Source organism: Gopherus flavomarginatus, chromosome 6, assembly GCF_025201925.1.
Source record: "Gopherus flavomarginatus isolate rGopFla2 chromosome 6, rGopFla2.mat.asm, whole genome shotgun sequence".
Classification (NCBI taxonomy): Eukaryota; Metazoa; Chordata; order Testudines; family Testudinidae; genus Gopherus; species Gopherus flavomarginatus.
Window position 1 is genome coordinate 120,587,392 of NC_066622.1, and position 20,805 is coordinate 120,608,196.

At 38.0% G+C, this 20,805-nt stretch overlaps 1 protein-coding gene across 1 annotated transcript in view; it reads right to left on the reverse strand.

Annotated features, from left to right (window-relative positions):
- Positions 1–291: 291 nt before the first annotated feature.
- Positions 292–20,805, reverse strand: part of LOC127053930 (disintegrin and metalloproteinase domain-containing protein 9-like) — a 37,136-nt gene continuing 16,622 nt past the window's right edge. Inside the window, exons 10-22 of the mRNA XM_050959395.1 lie at positions 20,497–20,581; positions 19,462–19,580; positions 16,079–16,250; positions 15,373–15,462; positions 14,562–14,757; positions 14,296–14,401; positions 12,168–12,342; positions 10,572–10,652; positions 9,202–9,307; positions 7,850–7,982; positions 6,827–6,893; positions 4,999–5,051; positions 292–2,927 (exon numbers count right to left, since the gene is read on the reverse strand). Coding sequence (XP_050815352.1) covers positions 2,846–2,927; positions 4,999–5,051; positions 6,827–6,893; positions 7,850–7,982; positions 9,202–9,307; positions 10,572–10,652; positions 12,168–12,342; positions 14,296–14,401; positions 14,562–14,757; positions 15,373–15,462; positions 16,079–16,250; positions 19,462–19,580; positions 20,497–20,581 — 1,465 coding nt within the window. The 3' untranslated portion in view covers positions 292–2,845. The remainder of the gene's footprint in view (positions 2,928–4,998; positions 5,052–6,826; positions 6,894–7,849; positions 7,983–9,201; positions 9,308–10,571; positions 10,653–12,167; positions 12,343–14,295; positions 14,402–14,561; positions 14,758–15,372; positions 15,463–16,078; positions 16,251–19,461; positions 19,581–20,496; positions 20,582–20,805) is intronic.

A 20,805-nucleotide genomic window follows, 5' to 3' on the forward strand; every position in this document is an offset into this window, starting at 1 on the left:
AATTGAGTGGGTTAAGACCAAAGTCATTTATTGCATTTGTTAATTACTGCAGGTAGATGGCAGTAGTGGTCACCTTACTGCACCTTTTTCTTAACCACTTCAGTAAAAAAATAATTTCTGTGAAATATTATTATACATCTTGGAGACATATTTTCAAACAAATGCTCTCTTAAATAAATTATCTTCCCATTAATTCATTTTCCAGAAGCTGTTGCAATCAGAATATATTTGCCCATTTAAAAAAACATACCTACATATACTCAGAAAATGATAGATATGTAAATATTTTTCCTTTTTAATGTTACATGTTTCACAAGTATTGATTTACAATAGTCAAGCACTTAAAATAAGATGTTGTAGAGAAAAATTCTTCTGTCAGTACTACAGACAGTATCTTGAACAATACATTTGTAGTCTTTGGGTAAAGGATTTTGGTTTGAGCCCATATATAGTGATTTTATACATGCAAAATGTGCATCCTTAGGTACTTTGACAGAAAAACCACACTTTCACATAACTTTAATACTTTTAAAACAAAACCAGGAACAAACATTTCCTTCTGTGATTTTAAAAGTGTACTTCTATTTTACTTCATACACTATTTTATTAATGTACATGGATAATAGGATACATTTTTATTTATGTTTAATATGGGAGTGACTGAAATTCTAAGAGATACATTCTGACTCTATGCAGAGGGAATTGCTTGAGTCAATTCCCTTAACAAGGTGAGAATAACAAAATGCTCCTTGAAACACTGGATAGTATTTCCTTAATAAATTAGATGTGTGAATGCTATTACAACCAATAATAAACGATTATTTTTTATCCAGACTTAGTTTGAAATACATTTCAATGCTAGTTTTCAGTAAACATTTTTTTCCCTCTCAGAAGTACCAGTGCAAATGATTTACTGATTCCTGATGTATACGCTACTAGAGTACAAAATTGACGTCAAGTTTTATATTTCTTACATTCAAAAAATAAAGGTACTATTAAATATGCTAACATTAACAACTTGTGCTAAGATGTTGCCAGCATGTAGTACTATTACTATTAAAACAATAAGCAATAGGTTAACAAAGGGCACATATTTAATATAACTAAAAATAATACTTGCCTTCCACAGACTAAGAAATTACAAATGGAAGAGACTTATTAGGTCATCTAATCCATCTCCTTGTCAGTGCTGAGTTTTGTTTTTCTACTGTATTTTCTGTTTCATTGTCTGGTTCAATTGTAAAATGGCAATAGAGGGGTTTCCACTGTTCCTTTGGGACTATTCCATAATGTAATAGATTTTAGGATGTTAGTTTATGCCCCCAAGATTCACACATGAAGCTGGCCCACCAATCATAGATCTCACCATTCTATGTGAAAGAGTGTCTTTGCTATAGTGCTCACTTCTCTAGGGAGGGGTGAGTGAGCACAGAAAGCAGATCAGGTAGCAATGAGACCCATGTTGGGAGGGGGAAGGGATCAGAGAAATGTACATTGTTTCCCCACCAGCCTTATTGGAAATTCCTCTGAGAAGAACCGAACAAACAGTTCTTACCGAGTTTTCCTTCACCTTAGGTGTCTCACACAGACTCAGGAGGGAGGGATATGGCCCACAACTGAGAAATCTTCCTGATATTCAGCCTGAAGTGTCCTTTGGTTAATTTTATTTTATCATTCCTATCACTTTGAATCACTTTAAACATTTTCTCTTTTTCAACTGTGTGTTCACCCTGGATATATGTAATAGATTCCCCATGCCCTCATTCATTAGTTGTCCGTTTTGCCAAACTCTGAAATTTTAAAGTTGTTTTCTTTTAAATGAATACTCCTTGCTGATAGTATCACATTTAGAATTACAAGACCATAATCTTTTCATTTCAGAGCTGAAAGTATTCCTAGAAATCTCATATTGTAATTACCAGTAAACATTTAATATGTAGTTAAGCAGCTAGTCATTTCCCTGATATGTATTGTAAATAAGGTAGTACTCAAGGCTATGTATAATAAAGAAAAATTTTTTGCTGAGGCTACATTCATTATTTATACTCAGATTAATTTTTAAAGAGATTCCTTCATTATATTCTCTTCATCAGAATTCTTTTATTTGTAATAGTTGAGTTTAAATGTAATATTGCTAATAAGTTGTCACCACTGCTCCAGCAGTGTAAAAGGGCTGAAGTGGCATAAAACAGCCCTAAAAGCCTTGGTTCTGGAGGCACTCAGAAGACAGCCGTAATGCTGCCTCCCAAGGATCTCTTCACACACTCTAGCATAAGAGAGTGATGAGGTAGGGCTCCAGCACAGTGGTCCTGCAGAGATGCCAGGCAGTGCTGCTTCCCACCAGACAGCCCAGTGAGGTTGTCATAACTTAGGCCTCCAAAGCTGCCTGAGTTACACAAGAGCCTCAGAGAAACCTAGGATAGGAAGGTGAGTGAAATTTATCTTAAACTCCCCTCTCCCTGGCTGCTAGTTTTGTGCTGTGCCTCAAAGAAGTCTAGGTTGTGGAAGAAATGATTATTTGTATATATTGTAGGTTGTAGGCCAACAAGAGTTGGGCTCTTATGTCTTCTAATAAAAAAGGCCTGGGAGGAGCTGAGTACCTGTAACTTCCACTGAAGTTGAATGGTAGGTGTTCATCACCCCTCAGTATCATGCCTTTTCCGATGAAACAGTCTATTATGTTTCAAAGGTAGTTCTGACTCTTAGGACTGCAAGATTGACACTTTCATATAATAAAGAAAAAATTAACAATTCTAAAATACTTCATTAATTTACCTTTTCCACATTTTTTTCCAGTTTACTCAAGGCATTTGTCCGAATTTGTGAAGACTCCTAAAAATGGCTTTCAGACAACAGGTCTAGGTGGGACAGGTGGTCGTTGACGAGATCTTGAAGGAGCTGCAGGAAAGTGACTTTGTACTGGCTGCCTAAAGAGTGAAAAATACTTTTAGTGCATGTTTGATACCATATTTCAGGAGCTGACAAAGATCATTAGTATCAGGAAATCTACCTAGCCACGTTATTTCTCAAGTGCCTGTTAACAAAAGTGTTCAATCTCTCGTTTTAAAATATTTTGAATGTTAGTAATTATTTACTATTAATATTATAGTAGCACTTACAGGCTTTGTGTGATCGCAGCCCCATTGTGCTAGACACTGCACACACACATAATAAGAGACAGTCTATGTCCCAAAAAGCTTACCATCTAAATAGAAAAGACCAACAAAATATAAGAGTGGCTATATAGGCACACAGAAATACTTCAGATCTAAGATCTCTGATTGCATCTTGGTTTCTGAAGTACTAAGTCCACTTTGTCTGCTATAAGTGATAATCCATCCAAAAGGTTGGAGTATCTTGAGCTTAGATATGGAATCAATCCTTTTAACTTCAGTGGAAGCAGGCCCCACATTCTAGTTATTAACATTTGCTTTTCTGGAATTGTGTGTCCTTTCAGGACCAACTTTCTACTGGAAATTTCAGAAAATGTGATGGTACATTTTTCTCCACAATGATGCCGCCATGTACAGTCTCATTCCGAAGAGGTTGTCAATGGCAGCATTTATGACTGATAGAAGGCTGAACGTGCAACAATATTTCATAATTCTCTACTGCAAAAAACAGTAAAAAGCAATTAGCACCAATGAAGGTATTAATATACTGATACAGTAAAGATGGAAGAGGAACTGTTTTGAGAGGTTTTTAAACAGTACTGCTTCAGCATTCCCACCCCATTCAGTATTACCTCAAATACTTTTTAAAAAGCAGTTGCTCCTTTCTTTTCTCAAGAACTCTATTTATTTTTGCACGACTAGTCTGAATGCTGAGGTAGCTGCATATGATTTCATCTTTCATAAGGCTAATATCAGACACCTACTACAATTATCAGTCTGCAGCATTTAGTTTGGTTTGTAAGGCATTTAAACAAATTACAACTTGCAAGGGAATTTGTACATCCACATGCATTTAGTGTCGAGCAAACAATTCCCGCAATTACAGAAAACTCTGGTTGACAATTCTTTGATGACATCCTCAAGGACTGCTATAACACAGTAAGGTATTAAGGAATAAGTATCAGTAACAGAAATGTTTTGTAACTACCCAAACTGCTAAAGAATGCATTGATGTGATGAGTCAGTCATTTAAGACCACTCAGAGAAGGAGGCTGATGGAAATACCAGTAGGATGGCCCAGGTAGCTGGGCTGGGCACATACCAGATGCACTTCCCACTTTCATTCCCACTTTCATTCCAGGGCACAGAAATGTTCAGCTGGCACTCCAATGGCTTGAGTAACCTCTGCAGCATGCACTTACGTGTCCCCTTTCCTCTGTGAGGATCCTTGAGTCAGGGGATCTTCTGAACACTCCAGTCTGTATTTTGCTATGCAGGAAGTGTCATGTTCCTGTACTAGATATGGACTGACTACAGAGCTTGCTAATACATACCAGATACATTCATCACGAGATCCTTTAATGCTCTGACAAGTATGGCTGAGATTTATTTAAATAAGATCTTTTATGAACAGTGCCACCTAGCAGTGGAACAGTATAATACGGTTTAGTGTTCCATTATAGGAAGATCACAGGGAGCTGCATGTGGCACAGTCCAGGAGATGCACATTCCTTATATGGTCCCATGTCATCAGTCCCCCACCTTGTATAACAGAAACATTGATGCTGTTATCTATGCATCCTTGGCAGCAGGCTGGATTTGCTTCTTAATGAAGAAAAATGTCTCACGAATATCAGGACCATCTTAATAGTATTGTGTGACTTCAGAATGATGACAAGAAAAGATTTTTGAAAACTTCTCTGCAAATATATAAACACTGTAAATATTGCCTATTTTACAATGTACAAAACACTGTACAAAAAACACCAGAGAAAAGAACTAAGAGTGTGCCGGATTTACTAGCCACTTTACGCCCTTTGTTTGCGATGATAATGCAATGAACACTTTTTTTTTAAATACAGTAAAATATTTTAAAATTACAAACCTTGGAGCAGGAAAATGCGATATTGTAAAAATTCCAGAATTTGTTGCTGCAGGCTGAAAAAGAGAGCAACAGGTATGAAATAAAAATAAGTTACAAAAAAAACCATTAACACTAGACATATCTTTGAAAAAAAAGATGTGGCTAATTATTAATAAATAAATAAAATTATAAATATACTATTGTAGATCTTTAACTGAGAACACTATACACATTTGTCAAAAATAGCAGAATACTTGTCAATACCATTTTTTGACAAAATACCTCAAAAACTATGCCAAATCCTTTTCAGATTTAAGAGTTTAGGATTTAATAATACTTTGAATTTATGTAGAAGTATCTAAGGATATCAAAGCAGTTTGCAAATAATTTATCAAACCTCACAATTTCCTGGTGAGGTAGGAAAGCATTATCATCACTATTATACAGATGAGACAACTGAGGCCCAGGCTCTCACACAAAGATTGTGGCACTGCTGGGAATAGGAGCCAGATCTACTGTGCTTCAGCTCCAAAACTTTTTTCTCCTCTACAAACTATTCTTTTATGACTGAGTGTGTAGCAATTGCCATTAGAAAATAGCAGTCTGCAATTTTCATGCTAATCTACAGGGAAAATATGTCGGGGCCAGGTTATCTGCTCATCCCCAAGGCACTTTGAAAAAATTATAATTTCAGAAAGGGCAGTGGAAGAATGTATGGGAAATGAAAAGCCTTTGTGTGAGAAGTATGAGGAGTAGGGCCTGTGGCGTGACCACAGGACTGGGAGCCAGGAAATCTGCGTTTTATTCTGACATCTACCCCAGATTTCTTGAGTGATGCTGGGCAAATTACTTAACCCTCTCCATGGTTCAGTTTCTCTATTTGTAAAATGGGATTACATTTACTTAAATAGTGCACTGGAGCGTAATGAGAAGTAATAAGTTAACATTTGCAAAGCTCTATAAACAATTTACTATTAAATGGTGAGAGAACTAAACATGGAAAAAGGGAAGAGAAATTAGAATGAGAGAAAAGAGAAAAAGCAAGAATAAAGAAAAAAATAGAAAGGGATGTGGGGAAAACGCTGAAGACAGCAGACACAAAACTTAAAGGCATTAGGGGCAAGTCCTCAACATCACAACTATAAAACAACACAAACATTTCAAAATGACACCAGCTGATTTTTTTTTAAATGGATAGTGTGCCAGGGAGATGGGAAGGAGAAAACAAAACTGTGTGTTCCAAACATGCTTTCCTATTAATTTAGTTTATTTTTAAAGAGGTTTCTTTAGCAAGGTCACACTTCTACTATTTTGCTTTATTCCCTAATTTTAAAATCCATCAAAGTTTCAGAGGTTTTTTTTTTCCATTTTCTCTGCAAATTCTTCATATTCTCTTAGCATTTCTTATTTATTTTTGCTATAAATGGACCTATGGGCTGGCTTGGCAATTGCTGTACGTGGCTCACAGTTTAGGTCCAACATTATCTGGGCTAGCAAAGAACTCTTCAGACTGATGTTCAGTTCCTGTGGGAAGGAAGCACCTCTGGTCAGTACTAAGAGCACTGCTGAGTGTTTCCCAGCTTCCCTTTGCTGAAAGGAGGATGATGAGGCCAGTGAGTGATAGAATCTCTCACCCTAACCCAAACAAAAATAAAATAGGCCTAAATCCTCTCTAAAATAGTATAAATCCCTTCAAATGCCCTGTGATATTCGCACGTCTCAAATCTATTATATCATAAAGTTATACCATACAGAAGTCTAAAAATGCATCATGATTTCTAAAGTATTGTAACTTAGTAATCAGTGAAATTTATTCAACAGGAGACAGTATGATCTAACATTGTCTTACCTGATTATTTATAGCGTTATTCTGGTTTGGTCCGTTATTTTGCTTTGGTTGCTGTGTATTGTTGTCCCTAGAATAAAATTCACATAATCAGAAAAATTACTATAAATCTAGCTTAATTAAATTTAAGCAGCAGTGTGGCCCAGTGGCTAGGGCACTGGTCAGGGGTTTGCAGACCAGGGTTCTTTGTCTGGTTCTATCACTGTATGACTTTGGACAAGTCATTTACTTCTCTGTGTCTCTATTTCCCCTACCCCTCTTTATCTGAATTGTCTATTTTGACTGTAAAATCTTTAGGGCAGGGATTATCTCCTGGTATATATTTATACAAAGCTTAGTACCACAGGCGCCTCCAGGTGCTACTTAATACAAATATGACAATAAATGAATACAATATATATTAGAAAAGAATACTGAGAAGTGAGTAGAGGAAAGGAACTGGACAGTTTAATTAAAACAAAAAGGTTCCTGTATAGCCACAAACTTTGCTGCCTGAGAAAAACACAAATGCATCAGGAGGCAAAATGTGTGGAACTACATGAGCATAATTTAGGGCAACTTCTGGCCCAGCGTTTTTCTTTTCTTTTTAATCTTTATTTTGGAGATACAGAATTTACAAGTGTGGATTTTCATATATATATCACAATTTTAGGGTTTTAGGGTTTTCTGCATAATTTGTTTCCCACAGAAAAGGATTAATTTAAAAAAAAGAACATTCCAATACTGCACCTGATAATGTGTCTGCCTGCACAGTGATTTAAATGGTGCCCTGCGCATGCACAGGATGTGGTTAGACTGAGTATTCTGACAACTATTTCCTACTGTTGATAATACCAGAGTAATTCCACTGGTGGTAAAAGTGGTGGGAGCCCTAGTACAGACAAAGCCTCCAGAGGGGTCTGCTTTATAATACTTGGTGACATTAAGACCTGCTCTGAGTAGCATTAGAACATGATATATCAAGTGATGAAATACCCTATTGTGACAAGAATGACATTGGTTGTGAAGAAAATAAATTTTTGATACCTGTATCGTCTTCTACTTTTCCGGCAAAACCTTCTCTTTATTGCATCTCTCTTGATAACTGCTATCACGATTGCAATCAACACTGGAAGCACAAGCAGGAAAAACACAAGCAAGCCATCTCTAAGTGATGTATCTAGGGAAAAGAAATGCAAACAGCATGAGCTAATCATCTTGTTTTACTTTATTAGGCAAACATTTTGCTGCTATATGAACCTCCTTGCTGCGAATGCTAAAACCTTTAAGTAATTACAGATAAAATTCTGATCAGTGTACACACATTAGTAGCTCCAATGAAGTCAATGTAACTAATAGTATAAATCAGACAAGCAGGATTTGGCACCAAGATCAGAGGTTGCTTGTTTTTTGTTTTTTTTTTAAGAGATGAAAGTAACAAGCTAACTTTTAAAAAAAGAACAGGAGTACTTGTGGCACCTTAGAGACTAACAAATTTATTTGAGCATAAGTTTTCGTGGGCTACAGCCCACTTCATCAGATGCATAACTTTTCTGTCTTTTTCCATAATGTCTATTTTTTCAAGATCCCTGAAACTGACAAACACAATTTCACTTAAAAAAAAAAATTATTTGCCTGCACATCCCTAATTTTCATTATTTCTGTGATTCAACATATTTTCTTCAGCACACTGACAAATTAATAGTAGGTTGTTTTTCTTTTCAAAATAAGAATTCAATAACAGATAAAAGGTTTTTTTATAAAGTTATGGATCAATTAGTTTTTTATAAAATAGTGTGTAACATGTTCTATGGTATATATATAAAAAGAAAGCAGGATTTGGCCTATTCTGCTTATCAGGATTTCCTAAATTTACAGAGATGGGTGGATCAAATCCTGAACACTTTATTCACAAGCATGAGCCTACCAATTCTTTAAGTGAATAAGGAGCACAGGGTTCAGCCCACAGCTGTAATCAACCTGAACTTTTGTGATGTAAACAGATTTATATTTATTTTTGTTATAATACATTTATTTTTGTGCTTTTATAAAAATAATGATTTCTAAATAATTATAGTATTTTTTAAGAAAAAAATATCAGATTTGTTTTGTAGTACAAGCTTACACAATATAAGTGTTGGGCCAGATAGTGGGCAGGACTAAATCCCACCATGTCTCTTTAATATCCTGGCACTGGCACAGCTATAACGACACTGTATATAACTCTCTTTAAGTCAGTGGAGTTAAGCCAGCAGAGGATTTTGTCCATCCTCTGGGGTCCTGGCTCATGGCTGGGGCTCTTATGTGCTACCATAATATAAATAAAAATGAGATAAAAGTAAGTAGTAGTTTATTTTATCAGACATTACAGTCAAACTGAAAGAGCTTCAGCATCCTACCTATATGAGTTGGACCACTGTCAATACTGCCACCATAACCTGATTTATCACAAAAAGGAGGAGCCCATCCAGGATTGCAGTGACAATTCCCGTTGTTGTTACACACCTGTAGCCACACAAGATACCACAATTAAATAACTGTTTGTAGCACTGAAATGTAGTTTTTGCATTTATATTATTTAATTCTCCATATTCCATCTGAGAGATGGGAAAAAAGAAGGGTTCCATTCAGAATTGTTAACCAAGGGCTTTATCCAAAGTGCACTGCAGTCAATAACAGGACTCCCATTGACTTCAACTGGCTTTGGAACAGGGCCCAAATCCCATGCTTGAAGGGACATCAAATTCCAATTCAAAATGAATTTCTTTACAATTGTCACTGATAACACCATATATTATTTAAATGAAAGACTTATAAAATTGAATAAAATCTTGTGCCTACGGTAGCTGCACTCTTCTTTAAAGACTCCTTTTTTATCAGACATATGAAGTGTTTTATTAGGAAGCCACCTCAGGCTACAGCCTTCAAACCTTTCTGAGTTAGTGGTATGTAAGTAGTACTAGCATGTACCCAGAAAAGTTTGGAACATTACATTTATGGTCAACCCCAGAGTGAGGCTTGGTTGTAGTATAAGAAGCTGAACCTCCTCAGGGTTATTCCTTGAGAGTACAATGATTCTCACAGATAATCCAACTGAAGTCAATGAGACTCCACGTTGTTGCAAGGGACTGTGCTAATAGATCCCTTTGTAGAATTGCAGCCTAAACGTGTACATCCATTTAGAACAAATCAGATTTGCCAAATGAACAAATCATATTTAGAGTTGTACATGAAGAATTGTGTGTGAACACAGCGAGTGGTGGATAGCTGAAAGAGGGATCTTGGCACAACCATTTTTCCCCTCCACTGGCATTCCCATACATTGTGAGTGATATTGTTGGCTCCTGTGGCAGCAAACCTCTACAGCAATTAGCCCCTTTTCTCATTTGTCTTGCACAGAACATTGTTTCGAAGGAGAGCTTCTGGGTTTTACTATATTTGGATCCTGGTCTGATTTTTCACACAGGAATATTACATAATTCATTATATTTTCCTCTGCAGAGGATACGTTGCTTTCAAAATTGGACAGCTCATCTAGTAATGTAATGGGATCTACTTTGCCTATTTCATATCAAATGTACTATCCACATTAGTGATGAATGGTTTACAGTGCATTGGTAACATGAACTATAGATAAAAAATGAATTTGACTTTTAGTACAGATTAGAAAAAACAAAGCATATGTTTCATTATTCATTTTATTTATTTAGATCTACTGAACCTATCAATAATCTCTAGAAGCCTAATGTAATAAAAATAATATACTTACAGCACGATCATTACACTTCTGCATTACATCGCAGTTGTAACCAAGCTTACTTGCATTAACACATTTAAAGTCTACACAGGCCTGAAAAATATTAAATATCTATTTTAAAAGAGTACTTCAACTACCCTAATATTTTTATAAACATAAAATAATATATATAAAAACAGTAATACTGCAAAATGTAAGTGGTGAGAAACAGGACTGTCTAAAAACACTAGATTCTTCAGAACTCTGGTTTAATTTATCACACTTTTTCATGCACTAGGATATACTTTGATGCAAATGAAATCAGAATATGAATAACTATTTCTTTTAAAGCTTTGTTAAACCAAACAGCAGGCTTTATGGTACAGAGCTAATAAATACTACTTCTCTGTGTGCATGTATCTATAAATTAACATTAAGTATTATTTATTGTATCAATATATAGACACACACATGCACACACATATATACAAAAAACCCAAAAACTATGTAGAACATTACTTGAGCTGCAAAGTTAAGCACTCAAAAAATTAGGAAATTCCAGGTTTATAGTTGCTCACACAGCCCTATTTCTGCTCCTTTTGTCCCTCCAGTGAACTGACTGAGACCAGTTTGCTGTGAAAAAAATAGTATGTGATCACGTCATTAAAGTTTGTATCATATATGCACAAGGGGACTGAATTAAGGTTGTGTGAAGAACCATAGATCTGGAGTCTCCTAACTTTTGAGTGTTTAACTTGGCAATCTTACCAATGTTCCTTTAATGCAGATTTTGTATATAATTTTGTATGTAATTTCCTTTTTTAAAGAACAAGACCAAATAAATTCTACATCGTTCAACGATAGCAAACTCCCATCAACATGGCGAACCTTGATTGTTAAGTGCCACAACTTGTATCAACAGCATATGCTGGCAACAGCAGAAGGCTGTTTTCCTGGAGAGGACATGGGTTGCTGGGTCTAGGGGTGATGGGGAAGTGAGCTGGCTCTTTAATAGAAAGTGGAAAAAGCTGCTCCAACAGTAACCCTGTCTTCCCAATGCAATGTGTGCTCCTGCTGCTTTGGTGGGGGCCTGAGCCCTAGGGGAGGGATAGTTCAGTGGTTTGAGCATTGGCCTGCTAAATCGGGGGTTGTGAGTTCAATCCTTGAGGGGGCCACTTAAGGATCTGGGGCAAAAACTGGTCCTGCTACTGAAGGCAGGGGGCTGGACTTGATGACCTTTCGAGGTCCTTTCCAGTTCTAGGAGATTGGTATATCTCCAATTATTACCTTACATCAATTTTCTTGCGGAGCACAAGTGAGAGAAGGGAAATGGCAGTTTTTAACAATTTACATGTCAGTTAAATCTGAATGGAATTTCATGAGACAAAGAAAAGGCACTTCCTGTAAGTCTGAGGGGATTCTCCCTGCTGAATATCAAAGGTTATAGTACACACAGACACTCTTTATGAGACAAGTATTTTGAGTGTCATAAGCCCAAGTCGTTATGAGGAAAATTAAAATGTGGCTTAATGTTTTTGAAAGCTAAGGGTCTTATAGTAAGATGTATTAAAAAGAGAACTTTTCATTAAGTGTCATGCATTCTGCAATAACTGCTGTGATCTACCTTACCTTTCCTTTTCCACAAGCAGTTCCCTTTTGAACTTGAGCAGGATCAGGGATATCTGACCCTAGGTCAAAGTCAGAAGTCACACATGAAACACCATCTTGATTGCTGACAACACTAGAAGCAGGAAGATTTTCAAGACTGACAGGTATACACTGAAGTTTGCCACACAGACTATGTCTGTAATAAATGAATAGAATACAAATATAAGATAACAGGGAGAAAACAGACTCAATACAAAATTATTATTTATTAATAAATTCACACAGTTTACACTATGAGCCAATAATTTTCTCTTGATGGAAATCTCATATTCTAAGAAAGCTTTCCCTTCTCTTTCTCTGTGTATGCGTGTGTGTATCATTTTATATATATTGAAGACTGCCTATTCTATGCTTTTGGCACAGTGTAATTTTGTGTGTGTGTATTCAAGGTATTTCCACATTTGAGGGAAAAGAGGAAACATTTCTCTTGCAGGTTGTTTAAAAAGAAATGGCATCTGACAGAAGCTGCTCAAAATCCTGGGATATGAGAAGTAATCCCAATGTTGATGGATTAGTGGAGAGAGTCCTGTTGATCAAGAGGATTAATGGTGCCTGATAAATGTATTTCAGCATATGGCTCTGCAATTTATCAGATGGATATCACTATAATACAGTGGGCGCCAGACGAAGGACCGTGGCGGCAGTCGAGCATCCGCCAAAATGCTGCCGAATTTCAGTGGCGACGCCTCTTGATGAGGCCACTTGTCGGCGGCAAGCGTCGTCGTCGAGAGGCGTCGCCACCAAAATGCTGCCGAATTTCAGTGGCATTTTGGCAGATGCTCGACCGCCGGCCAGGACGCAGGTGCATGGTGCCCGTGGGCACTGCGTTGGGAACTGCTGCCATAATATATGTGTTTGTCTATGGGTGTATAAACACACATGCCCCTGCTATAGGTGAGGCCGGTAGCACTGCCTATTAAGATTGCCTGACACTTCTCATTATAAGACCTGTTTTCAGGTGCTTATAACTTTGCCAAACTTTAACCATTTGGGCTGAAATTTTGCATGCTGGATGTTGCCTCAGTTGAAATTTTTGGAAAAATTTTTACAAAAGGGTTAAGCCATTTCCAAGAATGAGGTTAGGGGGAAATATATTGTTTTGTCTGTGTTAAAAAAACTGTGTCAAGCTTTTATTTGAATGCTTTTAGCAGCCCCATGCTTTGTAGCAGGAACTTGAAATTTGGCAGGGGAGTGGCCTTTCTGACAGGGATGTGCCTTTTGCCTTCCCTGTGAAAATCTGCCCAAATTTGGCCAAGTTATAAGCCTTTGAAAAACAAATTACAATTCCCATATTCTCAGTTCTATAGTGATGAGAGACCCAGAAAAGCTCTTGGGGAGATTAATATGTTTGTTTTCAGAACAGGGTCACACCACAGGTTATAAACTATATAATGCAGTGTAGTGCATAACTTTGGCCTTCCTATGAGGTTTTTTATTTTTTTACAAGGAATGGTCTGATGCAGGTCATCTACTTTAAAAATACCTGTGATGATGAGCCAGACTCTCTCTTGTGCCAAGATCGGCTGTTTATGGCTACCTGATTCTGTGGCCTGAACTGCCCCATATTCCATCTAAGTTAGAGGACCATAGGCTGATCTAGGGACCACATTCCATCTGAGAATTAGTGAAGCACAGCCTGATACATCCCCTCCCTCCCTCTATGCTGTGCTGGGAGTGTGGCTGATGCAGGAACTAGGTTGATCAGTTTTCTGCCATTTGAGAGCTCCTTTCCATCAAGAGACCTATCAGCTGGCCAAGTACTGACCGATTATAGCTCCTTTCCACGGCCTAAGCAGCACAAAACGGCTGATTCAGAGGTGAGAATCTGGTTCAGTTTCTTAAAGAGAACATTTAAAGAAAGTTGAGTTTTACACATATTGTTTAAATTGGTTTTTAGAAATTGTTTTAATAAACAACTTAAAACAGACGAATAAAAAATGAAGATTAATGTAGGTAAACTCAGGTAGGCCAAAGTAGTGAAGCATGTAAGCATTATCTGTATAATATATACTCTACGTTATGGTACTGTTTATATGAATAAATGATAGAAGGAAAGATTAGATTCAATTTATACCTGCTTGTCACTTACTCAATGGGACATTTATTGTACGTTCCACCTGTCATTCCACAGTTTCCAAATCTATCTCCCTTTATGTTGGCTGCTTCAAAACAAATATCAGGTGCTTTTCTTGCTCCTAAAAGAACAATATCAATTTTTTAACAACTAATATATCTAATAAAAATGTATAATCCACAATGTCTATTTAAATCCTAGTTACAAGACAGAGCATATGAGTGAATTTTTCCTATTAATATGAATTCTGTTACACAGACAGTCAAACAGTTTAAAAATACCTTTTCCGTAGATGGATTCACACTGTGAATCAAAATTCTGGCAAATCCCACTATAGCAATATTCTTTCATGTTGTTGCATGGGTAGCCATTCATGATATATACATCATCTGGGCAGTATGGGTATGTCCCATTGCAGTATTCAGGTAGATCACAGAAATTCATTTTTGGTCTACATTCTACTCCTGCCACTTTAAACTATAAATGGAACAGAAAGTTACTCGGTTTTAGTTTGCAATAGTAGAAATTCTAACACAAAGGTATACAATGATTATATAGTAGGTTCGGAAAGAAAATATGCTTGTAAATTTGAGGAAGATGAACATAGTTCTTCATATCAATAGACAGAGCATGCATGCCACTCCTGTGAGTTTTTTGTGGCATGTTGATACAGTTGATGAACTTGATCATGCACAGCACTGGTTCACAGTATGGCATTTATACACATCAGATAAAAAGTCATGAGTAGAGAGGAGATGCATGGAAACTTGATCCTGCAGTAAAGAGAGCACTACTACATGACATCTAATTACTTCTGCCTAAAAAGCAGAAGTCAGGTCAGAGCTAACACTTCATTTGTAAGCTGAAGATCGCACATAAGGCCATGAATCCTCAGACCAAGATTCTTTGTTCACTCACTGACCCTACTTTAATCTACACTCCTGAGTATGGTTTTAATAATGTATGTACAGGTGTCTAAAGATGCTGTGATAGATCCATTTCTAAAAATTAAAAAAAAATATCCACTACTAATTAGTACCAATTGTTTTAAGTTAAGAACATAAATTAACAAAAAGGGCTCCTCCAGCCTACCTTGCAATTTTCACAGCACAGCCCTTCAGCACACTGTGATCCAGACTTAAGTTTGCAGGTTGCAGCATCACAGCAAGGATTAGTACACTCCTGTAGCAAAGGTATGAATTAGGGACACAGGGTTTTTACTTTTCTCTGTAGTCAGGGGTTTCTGAAGTACACAATCAGATTAAAATTGCCCAGAAGCCAAATGTATTGAGTCTCTTTCAGTATCTGAAGTTTAGAGTTCTCTGTCCTACTGGAAGGCAGCACGCAGTTTGGCTATGTATCAGAAACTAGAGAGAAACTTTATTTTTGATTGACTATTTGCATAGGGATAAGAGCAGGTAAAGCAACAACTGCTTTTCTAAATAGAACAGGGTCCTAAACAAGCAGAACTCCACAGGTTTCTATTAACAGTTCGGAGCACTCAATATATTTTATTTCAAAGTTAAGAATACAATATAGAAATGATTTGTTTTTAGGCTTTTTTTTTGGTGTCAGAAAAAACCTTCAATTGAACATGGGTTTTTCTCACCACTGGTATTTGCTAGCATATATTCTAAGTAGTACCAATCACAGGCACCGGCCTTATTTCCCTGGGGGTGCTCGACCTCCGCTCCACCTCGGGCCCTGCCCTCACTCCACCCCTTCCCCCAAAGAACTTCTTTGTACAAAATAGGTTGAGATTGAAGCCTGGATGCCCCAATGAATTGAAATACTATACCTGGGGTTTGCCACAATCGCATTCTTCATTCTTATCCATCACGTTATTGCCACAGACAGGTTCTGTGAAAATATCACTTGGTTTTGGAGCATTTTTAAGACAGTTTCCTCCACCATTCAAAATGAGATTCTCAAAATCATTGGCACTACAAGTGCTGAAATTCTTGGATGCACTAGAAAGCATAATATTGCATTTGTTTGGCATACACATTTTTCCTAGTAAAGATCAATTTATTTCAAGCCATTTAATAACAAAGATCTATACACTGCTTGTGTAACAGTAGAAGATCATTTTTTAGATCTATATATTGCATTTAAGGAAAGATATTTCTAGGATTTAAAAGATACTGCCAGAATTTTAGTCTTTCATATATTCATAGATTTTAAGACCAGAAGGAATTATTAGATCATATATTCTGACCTCCTGTATAACACAGGCCATTGACTTTCATCCATTTACCCCTGTATTTAACCCAAAGTGTTTGACTACAGCAGAGGTGGGCAAACCTTTTGGCCCGAGGTATGGAAATTGTATGGCGGGCCAGGAATGCTCACGAAATTGGGGTTGGGATGCAGGAGGGGATGAGGGCTTTGGCTGGGGGTGCGGGCTCTGAGGTGGGACCAGAAATGAGGAGTTCAGGGTGAAGGAGGGGGCTCCAGTCTGAGGCAGGGAGTCCGGGTGCTGGGTTGAATGAGGTCCCTGGCTGAAGGTGTGGGCTCTGGCGTGGGGCTGGGGATGAGGGATTTTGGGTTGTCGGAGGGTGCTCCTGGCTTTGACCAAGAGGTTCAGAGGGTGGGAGGAGGATCAGCGCTGGGGCAGGGAGTTGGGGCACAGGGGAGGGAGATGAGGGCTCTGGCTGGGGGTGTGGGCTCTGGGGTGGGGCCAGAAATGAGGAGTTCAGGGTGCAGGAGGGGGTTCTGGGCTGGGGTTGGGGTACAGGAGGGTTGGGGGGCTCCAGCTGCGGGTGCAGGCTCTGGGGTGAGGCTGAGGATGAGGGGTTTGGGGTGCAGGAGGGTGCTCCAGGCTGGGATTTAGTGGTTCAGAGGGCTGGAGGGGAATCAGGGCTGGGGCAGAGGGTTGGGGCATGGGAGGGGCTCAGGGATGCAGGCTCTGGGCAGCACTTACCTCAAGCAGCTCCCAGAAGCAATGGTATATCCCCACTATGCAGGGGTGAAAGTAAAATACAGCTCTTACCGGTACGGGTTCCACCCTGCCCCTGCCCCTCCCCCCACTCCGCCCCGGAAGGCTGGGCCTCAGACGGAAGGGGGGAGGCAGGGTGGAAGTAAGTTACATTTCTTACCCGTACAGTCCAAACACAAGCAACTCACCTCTCCTACATACTTCATGGATCCCTCCCATTGCATGACTTAGATATAGAAATTAAAGCTACTATTACTACTACCAGTACTGTCTGTAATAAAACTTTACTATTGGAATAAGCCTGAAAAACTGGGGGAAGAATTTTATGTCTCCTGCTCTGTTTTACCTGCATTCTGCCATATATTTCATATTATAGGAGTTTTGGATGATGACCCAGCACATGTTGTTCATTTTAAGAACACTTTCACTGCAAATTTGACAAAATGCAAAGAAGGTACCAACGTGAGATTTCTAAAGATAGCCAGGGCCGGCGCTTCCATTTAGGCGACCTAGGCGGTCACCAAGGGCGCCAGGATTTGGGGGGGGGGGGGCGGTATTTTGCCGCTCTTGGCGGCAATTCGGCAGCAGGTGGTCCTTACGCGCTCCAGGTCTTCGGCGGCAATTCTGAGGTGGGTCCTTCACTCGCTCCGGGACCCACCACTGAAGTGCCCTGAAGACCGGGAGCGCGGAAGGACCCCCACCTAGGGCGCCAAAAACCTTGGCGCCACTCCTGAAGATAGCTACAGCACTCGACCCAAGATTTAAGAATCTGAAGTGCCTTCCAAAATCTGAGAGGGATGAAGTGTGGAGCATGCTTTCAGAAGTCTTAAAAGAGCAAAATTCTTATATGGAAACTACAGAACCCAAACCACCAAAAAAGAAAATCAATCTTCTGCTGGTGGCGGCTGACTTAGATGATAAAAATGAACATGTGTTGGTCTGCACTGCTTTAGATCGTTATCGAGCAGAACCCATCATCAGCATGAATGTCTGTCCTCTGAAATGGTGGCTGAAGCATCAAGGGACATATGAATCTTTAGTGCATTTGGCATGTAAATATATTGCAACATGGGCTACAATAGTGCCACAGGCATTGCCTGTTCTCACTTTCAGGTGACATTGTAAACAAAAAACAGGCAGCATTATCATCGGCAAATGTAAACAAACTTATTTGTCTGAGCAATTGGCTGAACAAGAAGTAGGACTGAGTGGACTTTTAGGCTCTAAAGTTTTACATTGTTTTATTTTTGAATACAGGTTTTTTTTGTACATAATTCTACATTTGTAAGTTCAACTTTCATGATAAAGAGATTGCACTACAGTACTTTTATTAGGTGAATTGAAAAGTACTATTTGTTTTGTTTTTTACAGTGCAAATATTTGTAATAAAAAATAAATATAAAGTGAGCACTGTATACTTTGTATTTTGTGTTGTAATTGAAATCAATATATTTCAAAATGTAGAAAATATTCAAAAATATCTAAATAAATAGTATTCTATTATTAACAGAGTGATTAATTGCATGATTGTGATTAATTTTTGTAATTGCACAATTAATTGCGATTAATTTTTTTAAGCGCTTGACAGTCCTAAATATAAATGATGTTTAGTTTAGAGGAAGTTCTTTTCCATGTAAATTCTATGATTTCCATCTCTAATTTCTTATTTCGAGTGGGGTTTTTTGAGGGTTTATTGCTGGGCCAAAATATTTATTCCAGGCTGAAACTCTGCATTCAAAGTTTAAATGTGGCACTATATAGAAATTATTTCTAACTATAACAGTGATGGGTTCCTTGATCCTGCATAGAGGTTTTCTGCAGAGATACTATGATGTCACAGACTGAACCCTGAATAAACATGCATTTATTTTTGCTGAGTCACTCTGATGTCAGATCAGGCGAGTCCTATTAGCCTCAAACCTAATCCTCAGAACTGCCAACTTGGTAATACAATGTAGGTAGAGATGTACATTTTATTTAAATTAACTGTAAATGTAAGTCTTAGGAAAAGGAAGTCTGGACCAGATCCAGTGTGTGAATACTATTGATAGGGGCTGGGTGGAAACAGCACAGTAACATCAATCAGCTAAGTCCCATTAACTTTTTAACCCTCTAGGCTTAAGTTCTCCATACAAAGCCCATTTACTAAGGTTCTCTGAGGTTAATAGGAATTTTACACTGCTGAATAAATCTAATACACATATGTAATATTAAAAATAAAGTAATAATATTTAGGCTCTTACTTATTTATACTGTACATAATGTAGGATGTGGGGCACCTTCCATCATCATGTTTCATACCAAGATTATGCCCCAGCTCATGTGCAACTACTGTGGCATGACGTAGCACATTACCGTTAAGCTAGTAAAGAGAAGCAATGTTGAAATTAATATGAAAATAAAACCTGAAAATCACAAGAAGACAAGGCAATGATCCTACCTACTGATTTATTTAAACTATAGATCTCTAATGTGTGATGATAGTGTCTAGTATCACAAGGAGAAAGCATTAATAGCAAATCAGTGTAATTCTTTATCTATATATCGGTTTAGGACCAGATTTTGCCATTCTTCCTCATGCTGAATAGTATTTTACTCCATCGGTAGTTCCACTGATTTCAATGGGGTTCCTCACAAAGTAAAGTACTATTAATTTTAAGTAAGGCTAGCAGAATCTGGCCCTTATACTGTGTCTGCTGCTGTGGTATCTAATATTATAAGGACAAACCTCCACATCCTAAGTAAGGTGATATTAGGCCTCCCATAGGATTAAGGGAAGGCAAAGGCAGCTTAACGCGAATTTTACCCCACTCTCTCCAAAGTGAACTGAGTGGAATTCTTGTGCATCTAAGAATCAGGGCTACAGTGTACTGTGCAACTGAGTGTGAAGAGTCAAACCCACATGTGGGTCCCGTGCTAATATTCCCATCAAGAACATACAAAAAGCTGTCCATTTTGAGTTTATTAACTTACAGTTATGGGGATGTGCTTTTCTAGCCAACTTTGGGCTAAATAAATTTAAAAATATGGCCAAAATATAGCTTGAGACTTATCCGAATGAGGTGGACTGGTACATGAAGGAGAGGGATGTGGAAAAAAGAATTATAATGTCATCCTCAAAAACTTTTTGTCTTTTCATAGGAAGCCTAACAGAACAACCCACACCAAACCAAACCTCTTAGCCCTTGATGACTTGGCTGAATAAGTCAGGGAGGTGTCTAGGTTTTTTTATTGACTAGATTTGTACATTAATAATTGAGATGAAGTACTGTACTTACAGTGCTAATGGACCCTCCATGGACTTGAGAACAGACTGTACTTACAAAAGCCATTCCGACTGTCCCACCATATGCATTTCTCCCTCTGCAACATAACAACAGAACATGCGCACTGTTTTGAGAATGGGGCTGAAAGTCCATTGTTTTCTAGTGAAAAAATATTGATGGCTCTGCCCCAAAGAAATACTATGATGAGTCAAATCTTGGCCTCACTGATATCAGTGGGAAATTTCTCACTTTCCCAAAGGATTGGATATGGCTCTCTGATCAGTGTGACTACACCAGCTGTATGACATAACTCTTGAAAGG